The 16874-nt window shown below is 45.2% G+C and overlaps 1 protein-coding gene across 4 annotated transcripts; it reads left to right on the top strand.

Moving 5' to 3' along the window:
• The first annotated feature begins 3820 nt into the window (after positions 1-3820).
• On the top strand, positions 3821-16672 carry LOC121576987 (pannexin-2). Of its 4 annotated transcripts, none has more exons than XM_041890639.1 (7): positions 3821-4121; positions 5391-5633; positions 9806-10614; positions 12205-13319; positions 14059-14185; positions 14439-14627; positions 15790-16672. In XM_041890639.1, the coding sequence occupies exons 3-7, from the start codon at positions 10386-10388 to the stop codon at positions 16098-16100; spliced, it is 1971 nt and encodes a 656-aa protein (XP_041746573.1). In that variant the 5' UTR covers positions 3821-4121; positions 5391-5633; positions 9806-10385; the 3' UTR covers positions 16101-16672. The 4 variants fall into 4 exon arrangements, with proteins under 4 accessions (XP_041746573.1, XP_041746575.1, XP_041746574.1 ...); XM_041890641.1 differs by having other exon boundaries at positions 5391-5476; XM_041890640.1 differs by having other exon boundaries at positions 5391-5472.
• Positions 16673-16874: the final 202 nt, after the last annotated feature.

The following is a 16874-nucleotide window of genomic DNA, read 5'->3' on the forward strand; positions in this document are numbered from 1 at the left end:
CATGGATGGGCCTGGGAGGGCATAGGCCCACCCACTTGGGAGCCAGACCCACCCACTGAGGAGCCAAGCCCAGCCAATCAGAATTGGTTTTTCCCCACAAAAGGGCTTTATTACAGACATACTCCTCAGTTTCATCAGGTCCTAGGCTGGCGTGGTTACACGTGGTCTGCGGTTGTGGGACGTACTTCCACATTCTCTAAAATGACGTTGGAGGCAGCTTATGGTAGAGAAATTAATATTAAATTATCTGGCAACAGTTCTGGTGGACATCTGCTGTCAGCATGCCAATTGCACGCTCCCTCAAAACTTGAGACATCTGTGGCATTGTGTTGTGTGACAAAACTGTACATTTTAGAGTGGCCTTTTATTTGTCAAATCAAATGTTATTTGTCACATGTGCCGAATACAACAGGTGTAGACCTGTTGTCGTGCCCTCTTCACGACTGTCTTGGTCTGTTTGGACCATGTTAGTTTGTTGGTGATGTGGACACCAAGGAACTTGAAGCGCTCAACCTGCTCCACTACAGCCCCGTCGGTGCTCAGCCCTCCTTTTTCCTGTAGTCCACGATCATCTCCTTTGTCTTGATCACGTTGAGGGAGAGGTTGTTGTCCTGGAACCACACTGCCAGGTCTCTGACCTCCTCCCTAAAGGCTGTCTCATCGTTGTCGGTGATCAGGCGTACCAGTGTTGTGTCGTCAGCAAACTTGATGATGGTGATGGAGTCATGCTTGGCCACTCAGTCATGGGTGAACAGGGAGTACAGGAGGGGACTAAGCACGCACGCCTGAGGGGCCCCCGTGTTGAAGATCAGCGTGTTGTTGCCTACCCTCACCACCTGGGGGTGGCCCGTCAGGAAGTCCAGGATCCAGTTGCAGAGGGAGGTGTTTAATCCCAGGGTCCTTAGCATAGGGGTGAGCTTTGAGGGCACTATGGTGTTGAACGCTGAGCTGTAGTCAATGAACAGCATTCTCGCGTAGCTGTTCCTTTTGTCCAGGTGGGAAAGGGCAGTGTTGAGTGCAATAGAGATCGTGTCATCTGTTGGGGTGGTATGCAAATCGGAGTGGGTCTAGGGTTTCTGGGATGATGGTGTTGATGTGAGCCATGACCAGCCTTTCAAAGCACTTCATGGCTACAGACGTGAGTGCCATGGGTCGGTAGAAATTTAGGCAGGTTACTTTGGTGTTCTTGGGCACACCCCAGCACAAGGTGCACCTGTGTAAAGATCATGCTGTTTAATCAGCTTCTTGATATGCCACACCTGTCAGGTGGATGGATTATCTTGGCAAATGAGAAATACTCACTAACAGGGATGTAAACAAATTTGTGCACAACAGTTTAGATAAATAAGCTTTTTGTGAGTATGGAACATTTCTGGGATCTTTTATTTCAGCACATGAAACATGGGACCAACACTTTACATGTTGCATTTATATTTTTGTTCAGGATAAATCATAGCCTATTCCCACTTGATATGCTCTTTGTTGTTTCAGCACCAAGGACATTTTTATATTTTTATATTTTATTTATTTCACCTTTATTTAACCAGGTAAGCCAATTGAGAACAAGTTCTCATTTACAACTGCGACCTGGCCAAGATAAAGCAAAGCAGTGCGATAAAAACAACAACAACACAGAGTTACATATGGAATAAACTAAACATACAGTCAATAACACAATAGAAAATCTATATACAGTGTGTGCAAATGTAGTAAATAGGCCATAGTGCAAAATAATTACAATTTAGTATTAACACTGGAGTGATAGATGTGCAGAAGATGATGTGCAAATAGAGATACTGGGGTGCAAATGAGCAAAATAAATAACAGTGTAAATAACAATATGGGGAGGAGGTAGTTGGGTGGGCTAATTACAGATGGGCTGTGTACAGGTGCAGTGACCGGTAAGCTGCTCTGACAACTGATGCTTAAAGATAGTGAGGGAGATAAGTGTCTCCAGCTTCAGAGATTTTTTGCAGTTCGTTCCAGTCATTTGCAGCAGAGAACTGGAAGGAATGGCGACCAAAGGAGGTGTTGGCTTTGGGGATGACCAGTGAGATATAAATGCTGGAGCGCAGACTACGGGTGGGTGTTGCTATGGTGACCAATGAGCTAAGATAAGGCGGGGATTTGCCTAGAAGAGATTTATAGATGACCTGGAGCCAGTGGGTTTGGCGACGAATATGTAGTGAGGGCCAGCCAACGAGAGCGTACAGGTCACAGTGGTGGGTAGAATATGGGGCTTTGGTGACAAAACGGATGGCACTGTGATAGACTACATCCAATTTGCTGAGTAGAGTGTTGGAAGCTATTTTGTAAATGACATCGCCGAAGTCAAGGATCGGTAGGATAGTCAGTTTTATGAGGGCATGTTTAGCAGCATGAGTGAAGGAGGCTTTGTTGCGAAATAGGAAGCCGAGTCTACATTTACATTTTTAGTCACTTAGCAGACGCTCTTATCCAGAGCAATTAGGGTTAAGTGCCTTGCTCAAGGGCACATCGACATATTTTTCACGTAGTCGGCTCGGGGATTAGAACCAGCGACCTTTTGGTTACTGGCACAACGCTCTTAACCACTAAGCTACCTGCCGCCCTTGATTTAACTTTGGATTGGAGATGCTTAATGTGAGTCTGGAAGGAGAGTTTACGGTCTAACCAGACACCTAGGTATTTGTAGTTGTCCACATAGCCTAGCCTATTCATCAAAAGTGCATGCAATTCTCACCAGCGGATCAAAACATAGATGAAGCCTTTTTATGTAAAGTCCAATCCATAAAAAAAGAAGAACATTGCCTCAAGCAACTGCCACTTGTGACAACACATTAGTCTCTTTGGTCACCATTGCGACGCTGCAGTGGCGGAGAGGAGACCCTATATTTGGATGCAGTCGTGAGGAGCGCCACCTAACCGGCGAAAACCGGCTAGTAACCTGACTTGTCCTTGAACGGAGTCCGGAACGCGCCCGCCTAGGCTTGGCTTCGCGTTCGCAGAGCCACTTGCTGGCTTGCTATCGATCTGACATGTACGGGAGTCTTGCCAGAAACTGCCTTCATATAATAGCCAGACGCACCACACACCTGAGCTCAAAACAAAGCAGCACGCCTTGCCCTTAACTGCACACACAGAACTAACATCAACAACATGCATGATAGTCTTTCATGGTTGAGGGTTGAGGAGAAATTGACTACTTCTCTTCTATTCTTTTGAAGAAACATTTGTGTGTTGAAAATGCCTAACCACTTGTACAATCTATTTGCATACACTTCAAACAGACATACATACCCCACCAGACATGCTACTATGGTTTCTTCACCATACCCAAACCAAAAAAGATATCATGCATTGCTCAGTTATATATAGAGCCATGTTATCATGGAAAGCTCTGCCACCAGAGGTTACTTGAGCAAAAAGCAAGTTTAGCTTTAGAAAACAGATAAAAAACATATTGTTTCACAGCGCCTCTCCTAATTCTAAAGATCAAATTTAAGTGTACTGCATATAAGAATATGAATATGCATATATGAATTGTGTGTAAATAGTATTTTTGTTGTCTCTTGGAGTCTTTCCAATAAATAACTCTTATTTAAACATTTTATTTGGAATTTAATGTAATATATTATGTTGTTCTTGTCTATAATATACTTTGTCATGTATTTGTAGCCTACGTTTTATGTGGACCCCAGGAAGAGTAGCTGCTACATGTGCAGTAGCTAATGTTGATCCTGATAAACTAAACTAAACTTAACCGTTTTAAATTTAAACTTCAATGGGGTGACGTCAGAGTTGGGACGTCCCAAGGATCCCGTTTAGACAACACCCAAGGTGTCGCGTTTGTTTCCCTATCTAAAGATCACAACCCGTTGTCCGGGTTTTCACAACACAGTCAACGATACATCTAAATCAGGATTTGTCGTTTCAATTTAGGCAAGGAGCGTGGAAGCAATAATTACTTGAATCCTAATGCATTATTGCATCTTTGGTTCTGAAGAGAGGCGAGAGACAAAACCGGGAGGGGAGGGTGAGGAGGGGTGAAGGCAGAACAAACCGGTGTGCCCTGATAGACGCTGTAGCGACTCGCCCGCACTGCAGATTAACTCTTAGCACGCCGAGGATGCACAGGACCGGTGAGTACATTATTTCCTCTCTTTGTGTAAATGGCCGAATTTGAATCCACAGTGGATTCTCGGGCTGATGTATTTTCCTTATGGATGGACCCTGAATTCCCAGTGCATGTCACCAATATGGACAGATGGACTGCAGCTAATACAGGTATCCTATTGAATCTCACAGATCTGAAAGTCTAGTACGAGTCCTTACTACACCCCTCTCAGACTCACACACTCAGATCTTCAGCATCCTATCTACATTTCAGGAGCTGTCCACCGCTCCAAGTGCTGAAACGGCGTGCACATTAGTTGACTTACAGCAGAGTGTTTTGTGCACTGCTCCTTTGATGTAAAGTAGCCAATAGCCTGTGGAGGACTAGTCGAACCAACAGTGCGGCATGTTTGAGAATGACTCTTGGGAAATGTCACTAGACTAGTAGAGGAAACCCTATAATATCATATGATAGCCTGTAGGTAGCATATAAGCATAACCACAATGGCTTCATTGTTATGTTATTGGAGCCTTTTGTTTAGCAAGGGAGTTACATTCGGTGTAGTATGGGTAGCCTAATCGCTATTGTTTGCAGGGCTAACTGTCTTTTTAAGTTTGCTCAACCTGTTTTTTGTGCACTTGAAGAAGGCTAGCCTATAACAGATTGAATTAGAGTTAAATACCGGGGATTGTTGATGTAAGATTACACCATTCGCCATGCTCACTTTACAAGAAGAGTAGCTTGTTCTGGGGTTTTTGGAAGGAGGCCAATCTATAAATTCAGGATCACACTCGGAATGGATGTTCACTAATGCTCAAAATGATGAGGACCGGTGAGAGTACTTGAAAGATCACACAGTTCCACTCACTTTCCTTTATACATACAGTGAATTGTGTTAACCACTTCAGCAAAAGTGAGTCTACACCAACAGAGTCTGTCTATAGAACAGGGACAGCTATAACCAAACATGTGGTTTACTGTAGCTAGTGAATGTGGGTATCCCTTTTAAACACTGTTCAACTGTGGGGCATAAACTGTTGTAGGACTTTTGCCAAGGGCTCACCACTGCCAGAAGCTGAGTGTCTGAAATGTGATATTGTCCCCTACAAGACTACATTGATTTACAATTGGCAACTGTTGGTTGTAAACCAGATATTTGGACTTGTGGGACAAACATTTACCAGAATCATCAGGCCATAAATGTGGCCTACACCTGTAGCCTAAAGAAAATATTGTTTTATGTTAAGGACATTTTTGTGCGCAAGTTGAACCAGCCCTTTCACCTCTGTCTCAGGGCTTTCTCCTTCCGTGATCCAAGGGTCCAACAAAGATGGACCTTTGCTCTGCATCTTCGCTCCGGGGTGAAGTTTCCCCTAGTAGGTACAGATCTAAGATCAACTTCCCGTCCCCCAATCCTAACCTTAGCTATTAGTGGGGAAAATGCTAAACTGACCCCAGATCAGCATCTAGGGGCAACTTCACCCTACACCTATATCTTCAAACTTAGTAAAAGGGTGTTATCTATTCATCCTTACAGGTCAGTACTGTCGCTACATATGACTAATGTTTCATTACTAGCGGCTTGACAAGTTGACAGTTTATCTAACAATGATTTATTTCAGATACTTTTACAGTAGATGAACTTCATTCTATTCTACATATTGCAGTATGTCATGCTCAGATATATTCCATTTGTCATCATGAATTGTATCATGCATACGCTGAAAAATGTAATGCTTGAGTGCATTCAACAGTAAAAAAGCAGAAACGGTATTATTGGAGGGCATAATAGAGCATAATTCTCTGAAAACCATATTGTCATAATATTAATGATTGGTCTCAGCTAGGGGCAGGGAGGGGATGGTCCGGGAAGCCATTTTATGGAGTAAGTCATGATTCAAACAATCCAGTTAGTAGACAGGTTTCCCGTCCCTTTGTCCTTGCACAATGTAATCATTACAGTCTCTCTTCCCCTCTATCTGCAGACTGAATGGGCCTGCTTCTGTGTGGCTCAGGGAATAGAGTTATTTATGCCTGATTGAGAGAGAATGAAGAGGGAGAAAGAGATAGAGAGAGCAAGAGATGGAAAGAGAGGGAGAGAGAGTAAGATGGAGAGAAAGAGGGAAAGAGAGTAAGATGGAGAGAAAGAGAGGGAAAGAGAGTAAGATGGAGAGAAAGAGAGGGAAAGAGAGTAAGATGGAGAGAAAGAGAGGGAGAGAGAGTAAGATGGAGAGAAAGATAGGGAAAGAGAGTAAGATGGAGAGAAAGAGAAGGAGAGAGAGTAAGATGGAGAGAAAGAGAGGGAGAGAGAGTAAGATGGAGAGAAAGAGAGGGGAGGGATGTTTGCGGTGGGGTGAGCTGGGATGATGTGATCACAATCCTCTCGAAGGACATTCACGTAACCTTCCTGTAGTGAGCATGCAGCAGAAGCAACCCCTTCCTCACTTGCCGAGTGCAGCAGTGGCAATGGGATACACAAACACATGCATGCACATCTGCACACACACACCCACACACAGGCATGCACATCTGCACACACATACACACACACAGACATGCACATCTGCACACACACACACACACACAAAGCATTAAGAAGCATCGACGACAGGTGTCCTGGAGTCTAACATTTGACATCCCCAGGTTAGACATAGTGTTCAATAAAGATAATGATGTCTCACAGCTCCAGGGGGATGATTTCAAATCAAATCAATGTTTATTGGTCATGTACACAGAATTGCAGATGTTATTGCAAGTGCAGCGAAATGCTTGTGTTTCTAGCTCCAACAGTGCAGTAAAACCTAGCAATTAAAAAAGACCTACAAATAAATAAATAACAATACACACATAATCCAGAAAAATAAAAAAATAAGTTATGTAGTATGAGCTACTAGAATACAGTATATACATATAAAGTGGAAGAAACAGTATGTAAACATTATAAAAGTAACCAGTGACTCTATGTACATACAGTGCATTCGGAAAGTATTCAGACCCCCTGACTTTTTCCACATTTTGTTACGTTACTACCTTATTCTAAAATGTTCTCATAATACCCCATAATGACAAAGCAAAAACAGGTATTTAGACATTTTGGCAAATGTATAATCTTTTTTTTTTTAAATACCTTATTTACATAAGTATTCAGACCCTTCGCTATGAGCTCAGGTACATCCTGTTTCCATTGATCATCCTTGAGATGTTTTTAAAACATGATTGGAGTCCACCTGTGGTAAATTCAATTGATTGGACATTATTTGGAAAGGCACACACCTGTCTAAATAATGTCCCACAGTTGACAATGCATGTCAGAGCAAAAACCAAGCCATGAGGTCGAAGGAATTGTCCCTAGAGCTCCGAGTCAGGATTGTGTCATGGCACAGATCTGGGGAAGGGTACCAAAAAATGTCTGCAGCATTGAAGGTCCCCAAGAACACAGTGGCATCCATCATTCTTAAATGGAAGAAGTTTGGAACCACCAAGACTCTTCCTAGAGCTGGCCGCCCAGCCAAACTGAGCAATCGGGGGAGAAGGGCCTTGGTCAGGGAGGTGACCAAGAACCGGATGGTCACTCTGACAGAGCTCCAGAGTTCCTCTGTGGAGATGGGAGAACCTTCCAGAAGGACAACCATCTCTGCAGTACTCCACCAATCAGGTCTTTATGGTAGAGTGGCCAGGCGGAAGCCACTCCTTAGTAAAAGGCACATGACAGCCCGCTTGGAGTTTGCCAAAAGGCACCTAAAGGACTCTCAGACCATGAGAAACAAGATTCTCTGGTCTGATGAAACCAAGATTTAACTCTTTGGCCTGAATGCCAAGCATGATGTCTGGAGGAAACCTGGCACCATCGCTATGGTGAAGCATGGTGGTGGCAGCATCATCCTGTGGAGATGTTTTTCAGCGGCAGGGACTGGGAGACTAGTCAGGATCTCGGAAAAGATGAACGGAGCAAAGTACAGAGAGATCCTTGATGAAAACCTGGTCCAGAGCACTCAGGACCTCAGACTGGGGTGAAGGTTCACCTTCCAACAGGACAACGACCCTAAGCACAAAGCCAAGACAACGCAGTAGTGGCTTCGGGACAAGTCTTTGAATGTCCTTGAGTGGCCCAGCCAGAGCCCGGACTTGAACCCGATCGAACATCTCTGGAGAGACCTGAAAATAGCTCCCCATCCGATCTGGAAGAGCTTGAGAGGATCTGCAGAGAAGAATGGGAGAAACTACCCAAATACAGGTGTGCCAAGCTTGTAGCGTCATCCCCAAGAAGACTCGAGGCTGTTATCTCTGCCAAAGGTGCGTCAACAAAGTACTGAGTAAACGGTCTGAATACTTAAATGTGCAAATACATTTTAAAACCTGTTTTTGCTTTGTCATTATGGGGTATTGTGTTTAGATTGATGAGGGGGAAAAAACAATTTAATCCATTTTAGAATAAGGCTGTAACGTAACAAAATGTGGAAAAGGTCAAGGGGTCTGACTACTTTCCGAATGCACTGTAGGGCAGCAGTCTCTAAGGTGAAGGGTAGAGTACCTGCTGGTAGCTGGCTAGAACAGTGACTAAGGTTCAGGGCAGGGTACTGGGCGGAGATAGAAGCTGTTTCTCAGTCTCTCGGTCCCAGCTTTGATGCACCTGCACTGTCTCCGCCTTCTGGATGGTAGAGGGGTGAACAGGCCGTGACTTGGGTGGCTGAGGTCCTTGATGATCTTCTTGGCCTTCCTTTGACACTGGATGCTGTAGATGTCCTGGAGGGCAGGCAGTGTTCCCCCGGTGATGCGTTGGGCTGACCACATCACCTTTTGGAGAGCCCTGCGGTTGCAGACGGTGCAATTGCAGTACCAAGCGGTGATGCAGCCCGACAGGATGCTCTCAGTGGTGCATCTGTAGAAGTTTGTGAGGGTCTTAGGGGCCAAGCTGAATTTCTTCAGCCTCCTGAGGTTGAAGAGGCGCTTCTGCACCTTCTTCACCACACTGTCTGTGTGAAGGAACCATTTCAGGTTGTCATTTAAGCTTTTGACCCTGTCCAATGCGGCCCCCTCGATGTGGATGGGGGCATGCTCTCTCTGCTGTCACACTGAATGAGCAGAACATGAGCATATGTCATATGACTAACAATAACATCACTGATATAAATCGGAATCTGATAATATTGATTGACTCAGCCAGGAACCAAATCCTTTTTTTGTAACACGTTTGTGAATAATCGCATGCCCTTGTACTCATTGGTGCAGACAAGCTTTGTAAGGCTTTCCAAGGTCCTCTTTCTCATCAGAGAGGGTGACTTCGCCCTTCAGATTACTTTTTTCAAATCCTCAAAAGGTCTACAGCTGCACGATTGATAGCGTCTTGACTGGCTGCATCACTGCTTGGTATGGCAACAGCACCGCCCACAATCGCATGGCGCTACAGAGGGTGGTACGGACAGCCCAGTACATCACTTGGGCAGAGCTCCCTGCCATCCAGGACCTCTATATCAGGCGGTGTGAAAGGAAGGCCCGGAAAATCGTTAAAGCCTGTAGCCACCCAGGCCATAGACTGTTCTCTCTGCCACCGCACGGCAAGCGGTACCTAACCAGATAACTTACTTCAATTATTTTTCATGTTCACTAAGCTTGTGTTTTTGTGTTTTATTTTTTCAGTCTCTTTTTGAGATAAAAAGGCCAACATTTTGAATGTTTAAATGAAACTAATTGCCAATCTGTCTTTCGCAGGAGGAAGGACATGAGGTATCCCTGTTGATCTGGGCATACAGTACAAACTTACAAACTCATCCGCCAGGAACCACACTCTTTGAGAACTGAGAGAAAGATCATATATCCTCTCTTCAACCTGAGGCCAGGTAAAGGTGAGAGAGGACAAAAGCACAGAATGTACACAGCACAACTGGAACACACTGTAAACCACTGACTGAACTTAACGCCCTTTCTCAATGTGGGAAGAGACAGTCAGTGAACATACCCAAGACTGTCCATCAAAAACCCAGCTGTTCCTGGCGCCGCCACGTGACCAGGTCCGGCCTTGAGACTGCCAGTCCTGTGTGAGTGGTGACAGTGTGAGTAAAGGTAGCTAGGAGGAGGGGGCAGAAGGCGGGACGTCCCACTCACAGTCAGTGAAGATCCCAAGACACCCAAGAGACTGTCCATCAAGACCCAGCCATTACTGACTTTACATAGCCACATAACCAGGTCTGGCCCGGAGACAGCCAGTCCTGTGTGTGTGGAAGTAGCCCAGTGTGTGTGAGTGGGTGGAGGTAGCTAGGAGGAGGAGGAGCCTGTTGTCTTCTCAGGCCGGATGCAGAACATCCTCGAGCAGAACTTAGACATGGCCACGGCTCTGCTGGCGGGGGAGAAGCTGAAGGAGTTGATTCTGCCTGGCTCTTCCCAGGATGAGAAGGGAGGCATGCTGGCCGGCCTCATGGTCCAGCTCAAACTAGAGCTACCATTTGACCGCGTCGTCACCATCGGCACCGTCATTATCCCCATCCTGCTTGTCACCCTCGTCTTCACAAGGAACTTTGCAGGTCAGTGGGTCGGCCAGACGGCAGATCTGGGTTCAAATACTATTTGAAATAATTTGAAATACTATGCTTGATTGACCTTGTCTGGGGCAATTGAACCAGTAGAATAGTTGCAAACCTGCAAACCCCACCCATTTGGCACAGCAGGCAGACCAGAGCAAACGCTAATAGTATTTAAAATATTTAGAATAGTTTTTGAACCCAGGTCTGGCAGAGTGCCAGTAGAGGGGACTGTGACAGTGCCGTGCTGTTGCTGTAAACACCAAGCACACACAGCAGGCTGGGAAGGGAACTTTCTGTCCTAATGTGTTGTTGTTGTCTCATCACTTAACACTGAACCAGAACACAGCACAGATACTGAAGTAGTCAGCTGTAGTAGCTTTATGTTATTTATAATATGACATTGGTATATTGAAAAAACAACAACAAAGGTTGCTCTCACAGACAAAGCCCCAACAACATTGGCATTCAGAATGTCTAACATAGCAGGATGTTATGGTGCTCTATGTTAATTTTTAGAGAGATCTGGGGAGTTGAGGGTTAAGTATGCAGTGTATTTGGTGTTTGATGTGAGAAAGATCAGTGCAGACATTAGGCTGGGCCACTCTGGTGAAAGGAGAGGGAGAGGAGAGGAAGGTGGGGGGGGTAGCTCAATGCTGAGTCAGGCTGTCTGCATAGCAACACCAACCAGCTGTGATTGAGCATTTCACTTAGCGCTGGGCGGGCAGGACCATCCGGGATAGGATGGGATTGGAGGGTGGGAGCCCATTTCTGCATTTTCTGCACTGCTCCTCCCCAAAACTCAAAAACATGGGTTACCCATGTGACTCATTAGATTAAACCTCTGAAGTGCCATGGCAGCAACCGATGACAGCAGTGCAATGTGCACTATCTTACATTTAAGTACAATGGAATTCTTATTGTATTGATGTCCTTGGTTAGTGCCCTCAAATTGTACACATTCTGGTGGATTGAACTCTCCTAAAATAAGTAGAAGAACAATAAAGAACAATAAAATAAACTTTCTCAAGCCTCAAAAACAGCCTTTTCCCAGACACAGTACCCGTCCCCCAGCCACCTGACTCAGCGCTCTGCAGTCAGTGTGCAATGTTCTCATGCTCGGTCCAACACCTCAGGGACAGATCTGCCCCTGAACCATCCAGACCTTGGCAGTCGACAGCCAAATGGCCTTGCTGCTACCGTGCTCAGCATAACAGGGAAAGAGTGGATGGAATACAAGTGTCGCTTGAAGTGCCTCCTCCTCATTCTCCTCTGCATTCGGTTTTATACCATGAATCAGCACTATCGGTATCAGATGAACAAGGTAGTCCTTGTCTAGAGATGAATGAAACCTGAGAGCTCTTCAGACATATGGATGAAATGGATCAATGGTATTTTCCCCCACATAGGAAACATCTATAGAATGAACATTATTATTATAAGGACTGACTGTAAAAAGTTTGACAGTTCAATTTAACTAATCTTTATTCATTTCATTCACTTACTATAAAGAGATTACAAACGTACATAACCATCAGTCATGTTGTATTGTCTCATTATGACGACTAATTCTCTCCATATTTTCCCTCTCAGAGGAGTCGATCTACTGCTACACGCCTCACAACTTCACCCGTGACCAGGCCCTGTACGCGCGAGGCTACTGCTGGACAGAGCTGCATGACGCCGTGCCCGGGGTGGAGCCTGAACTTCGACCTTCGCTGTTCGAGCACAAGTTCCTGCCCTACGCCCTGCTGGCCTTTGCTGGCATCATGTACATCCCTGCTCTGGGCTGGGAGTTCATGGCCTCCACAAGACTTACCTCCGAGCTCAACTTTCTGCTTCACGAGATCGACAACTGCTACCACCGGGCGGCCGAGGGCCGGGCCCCTAAAATTGAGAAGCAGATCCAGTCCAAAGGACCGGGTATCACTGAGAAAGAGAGACGCGAGATCATCGAGAACGCGGAGAAAGAGAAGAGCCCCGAGCAGAACCTGTTTGAGAAGTACCTGGAGAGACGAGGCCAGAGCAACTTCCTGGCCAAGCTGTACCTGGGGCGCCACCTGGCCATCATCTGCCTCAGCTCCATCCCCATCTCCTACTTGAGCGCCTACTGGCACCGCCAGCGCCAGAACGAGTTCAGCTGTGCCCTGGGGGAGCCTCCAGACTCCAGCAGCATCCCAGAGCTGAGGCTCAGCGTCAACTGCAAACTGCCGGCCGTGCAGCTGCAGCGCATCATGGCCGCCGTGGACATCGCCCTGCTGAGCACCATGAACCTCGTCATCCTGGTCAACCTGTTGCACCTGTTTGTGGTGCGCAAGTCCAACTTTGTGTTCGACAAACTGCACAAGGTGGGCATCAAGACGCGGAGGCGCTGGCAGAAGTCCCAGTTCTGCGACATCAACATTCTGGCCATGTTCTGTAACGAGAACCGTGACCACATCAAGTCACTCAACCGCCTGGACTTCATCACCAACGAGAGCGACCTCATGTATGACAACGTGGTGAGGCAGCTGTTGGCCGCGCTGGCCCAGTCTAACCAAGATATCACGCCCACTGTGAGGGACTCAGGCATTCAGACCCTAGACCCCAATATGGACCCCTCTCTCCTGGGGGTAGGGGAGCTGGGAGGGGAGCCGCTGGTCATCAAACGACCACGCAAGAAGATGAAGTGGATCCCCAGCTCCAACCCTCTTCCCCAGCCCTTTAAGGTAGGACCCCATACACTAGGCCTAAATGTTGCCTGTCAAAGGTCTGCATATTTTGGCCACTTATAATGGGCTGGAAATGACATATGTTTGTCTAAAGGTAAATTACACCTAGTAAGTCTATTTATGTTATGACTAATTACCACCACATGAAAAAAATGAGATTCCAGATTTTAGACCCAAATTATCTTGATTCATCTTGTCACTTGCTCGGCCTCAAGACACCTGTGGATTTCCTTCAGGTTAATACCTGAGGATAATCATGTAAATTAATATAAGCAGTAAAATAGTCTTCACCCACTGTGCTGAAAAACCAAAGCACCACTTACTGTACAGTGGGTTGTACTCAGTGGACAAGAGCAATATCAGCAATATTCATATCAGCGTTTATTGAGAAGACTTGACATGGGCCTTTTCTGATTGAAAGGCCCATAGAGAAATGAGGCTCTCAGCAAGAGATAGCACAGAGTTTATTCAATTTATTCAATCTCTAAAGGCAGAGGACCTATTTCAATCATATCTAACAATGTTATATCCGTTAAAGGGATCGTTCACTTTTTAAGTTTGAGCTTTTTTGCACATTAATTAGGGTGATGTCGTTTCATCCAAACCGTTTTTAAATTTGTTAAAACCCGAGTTAACCCTTACTAAGTTGGAAAAACCTTAGGTAAAGAAAACTTCAAAAAAGTGAACTATCCCTTTAATAATCTAATTCTACTAACTGTCCATGTCCATTGTGAAGGAACCTCTGACAATGACGCGTTTGGAGAACAGCATTAAGCCTGAGAAGCCCAAACCGGTGAGGAGGAAAACAGTGGCAGAGAACTACGTCGCTCCTTTAAGCAAGAGCACACAGTACTCTGCTAAAGGTACTGTACTGAGAGCAGTGACATTACTGTAGAAAATTAGGGTAATGGAAGGTAACGTTTATGGTTACTCAGAATTTTGCTAAAATACTATATTTTGGATATTTGACTAAAACTGCTTTTACCTCTGGTTTTGCATAGAAAGGTGCTTCTGGAATGTCACATGCTATACATAAAGTTGTGCAACGTGTGCACTATTCGGTCCTGCTGTTGTGTTCTATCTCCGCTGACCATATCTGTTGAATGCCGACTGCAGATATGAGCACAATGGAGAAAAAGCATAGTCGCAACTTTTCCCTGGATGTCCACCCGTACATGCTGACCATCCGTAAGCCCACCAAAGTAGAGACAGTCAGCACAGAGCCTCTGCCACCAGACCACACCCTGGACGCGGTGTTCATCGAGGGCACCCACACCATCGTCCATGTCTCCGCTTCTATCACAGGTAAGATTGCCATGCCCAATCTCAGGAGGGATCTGTCACCAAGGCAACCAAACCATATTCTATATTTACTTATGTGTCTGGATAAAAGCGTCTGCTAAATGACTGAAATATAAATGTAAATGTGTGTCACGATCGTTTACGTACGAGACGGACCAAGGCGCAGCGTGATAAGCGTACATATTTATTTAACGTACTTAACACATGACAAAACAACAAACAAACGATACGTGAAGTCCTAGGTAGACTAAATAACATACCTATCCGGAACAAGATCCCACCACTGACTGGTGCCAAAAGGCTGCCTAAGTATGGTCCCCAATCAGAGACAACGAGCTACAGCTGCCTCTGATTGGGAACCACCCTGGCCAACAAAGATCTAAACGATCTAGAAACTAAACATAGAAATAAACACAACACGAAATATACACACCCTGGCTCAACATTTAAGAGTCCCCAGAGCCAGGGCGTGACAATGTGTCCCCTGATTCTTGTTGACATTTTAGATCAAGGAGAAAAATATGAAAAATAGCCCACTCTAACAGAATGCTTAACTTAATGCAAATAAATAATAATAAATAATAATTGTGTGCAGAATTTTCATTGTTGGACATAAAAGACCAGGAAATCAGTGATTTTAATTAAAGAAATCTGTTCCCAAGTATTCCCACGCATAATAGAGACAAAAATGATCGTATACAAATGTAAGCAAGGTTTGAAATGATTATGTTTTAGTCAAACATTATATCTGATTGGGCTTCTTGTGGTCAATTTGCAGTCTACAAATGTAATTATGTTCTGGCCCCCGACCATCAGCTTACGAAAAAATTGGGCCACGGCTGAATCTAGTTGATGATCCCTGGGCTACTCTTAGAAAAAAGTGTTCCAAAAGGGTTCCTTGGCTGTCCCCCATAGGAGAACCCTTTTAGGTTCCAGATTGAAACCTTTTTTTTTTTTACCTGGAACCAAAAGGGTTCTTCAAAGGGTTCTCCTATGGGGACAGCTGAATAACCATTTTAGGTTCTAGATCACACCTTTTTTTCTAAGAGTGTAGAAGTAGGCTATAACTAGGGTCTAAAGTTTTTTCCGGGTTAGGTCATGTGGTCTGGAAAAAGTCTGGGCCTGTGTACTGTTCTGTTTTCTCTCTCTCTCTCTCTCTCTTTAGAAAAGAAAGGTCGCACTCCAGAGTCCACCAACACAGTCTTCTCTACAATGACCGTCCCCACCAGCACCTATATGAACGGTGCCACTCCCAGCCCCAACCCACCCTTTCTCGCTGACCGCCACCTTACAGAGCCCCTGATCGAGCAAGAGGAGCCTGAAGATGCCCAGCCTGCAGTTTTCACTCGGATCCCTTCCCACCAGCTGCTCAGTATGCACCAGCTACTCAGTATGGAGGAAGAGGAGGCTAGAGGACAGGGGGCCAGACTAGCTGAGAGACCCGGGGGGGAACTGATCTCTGCTGGGGAGTGCTGAGGAGAAGACACACACGTCCCGCCTCGAAATATGTAACCCAACACAGCAACATGTATGTCGCTCACCACTACCATGCCTCCACATGCCAAGCACTGTCTGCCTAAAGCCACCTTGTCCCTCTGACCACACAGTTATGCTGTGCTCATACCTCACTACTCCTCTGGTGAAGGCACTGAGTGAAAGTGCTGATGGTGCTGAACCAGAATTTGTAGCTGGAGTGATGAAGATTTAACAAGATGGAGCATAAGAGTGGTTCAATGTGTTCTGATCTACCCATAGTCATCTGACTGCTCTTATTCTCTCCACACTTGATTTGTCCAGGGTGGGGCAGCAAGAAGACTTCACTGAAATGCAGACAGGAGCACTACCTTTGTAGATCCTGCACAGTTGAATGGAGCATTTGTTGCTCATGTTGTTGACTTGGAGAGGAAGCAGCTCTTAATGAAAAAGAATAGGGAAGACATACAGTTTGAAGCTTTTTAAACACATTTTAGAAAATACCATCTACAGTGCATTCGGAAAGTATTGAGACCCCTTGACTTTTTCCACATTTTGTTATGTTACAGCCTTATTCTAAAATGGATTAAATAGATTTTCCCCCTCATCAATCTACACACAATACCCCATAATGACAAAGCAAAAACAGGTTTTTGTAAATGTTTGCAAATGTATAAAAAAACAAACAGAAATATCACATTTACATAAATATTCAGACCCTTTACTCAGTACTTTGTTGACGCACCTTTGGCAGAGATAACAGCCTCGAGTCTTCTT

Source organism: Coregonus clupeaformis, chromosome 11 (assembly GCF_020615455.1).
Source record: "Coregonus clupeaformis isolate EN_2021a chromosome 11, ASM2061545v1, whole genome shotgun sequence".
Taxonomy (NCBI): domain Eukaryota; kingdom Metazoa; phylum Chordata; class Actinopteri; order Salmoniformes; family Salmonidae; genus Coregonus; species Coregonus clupeaformis.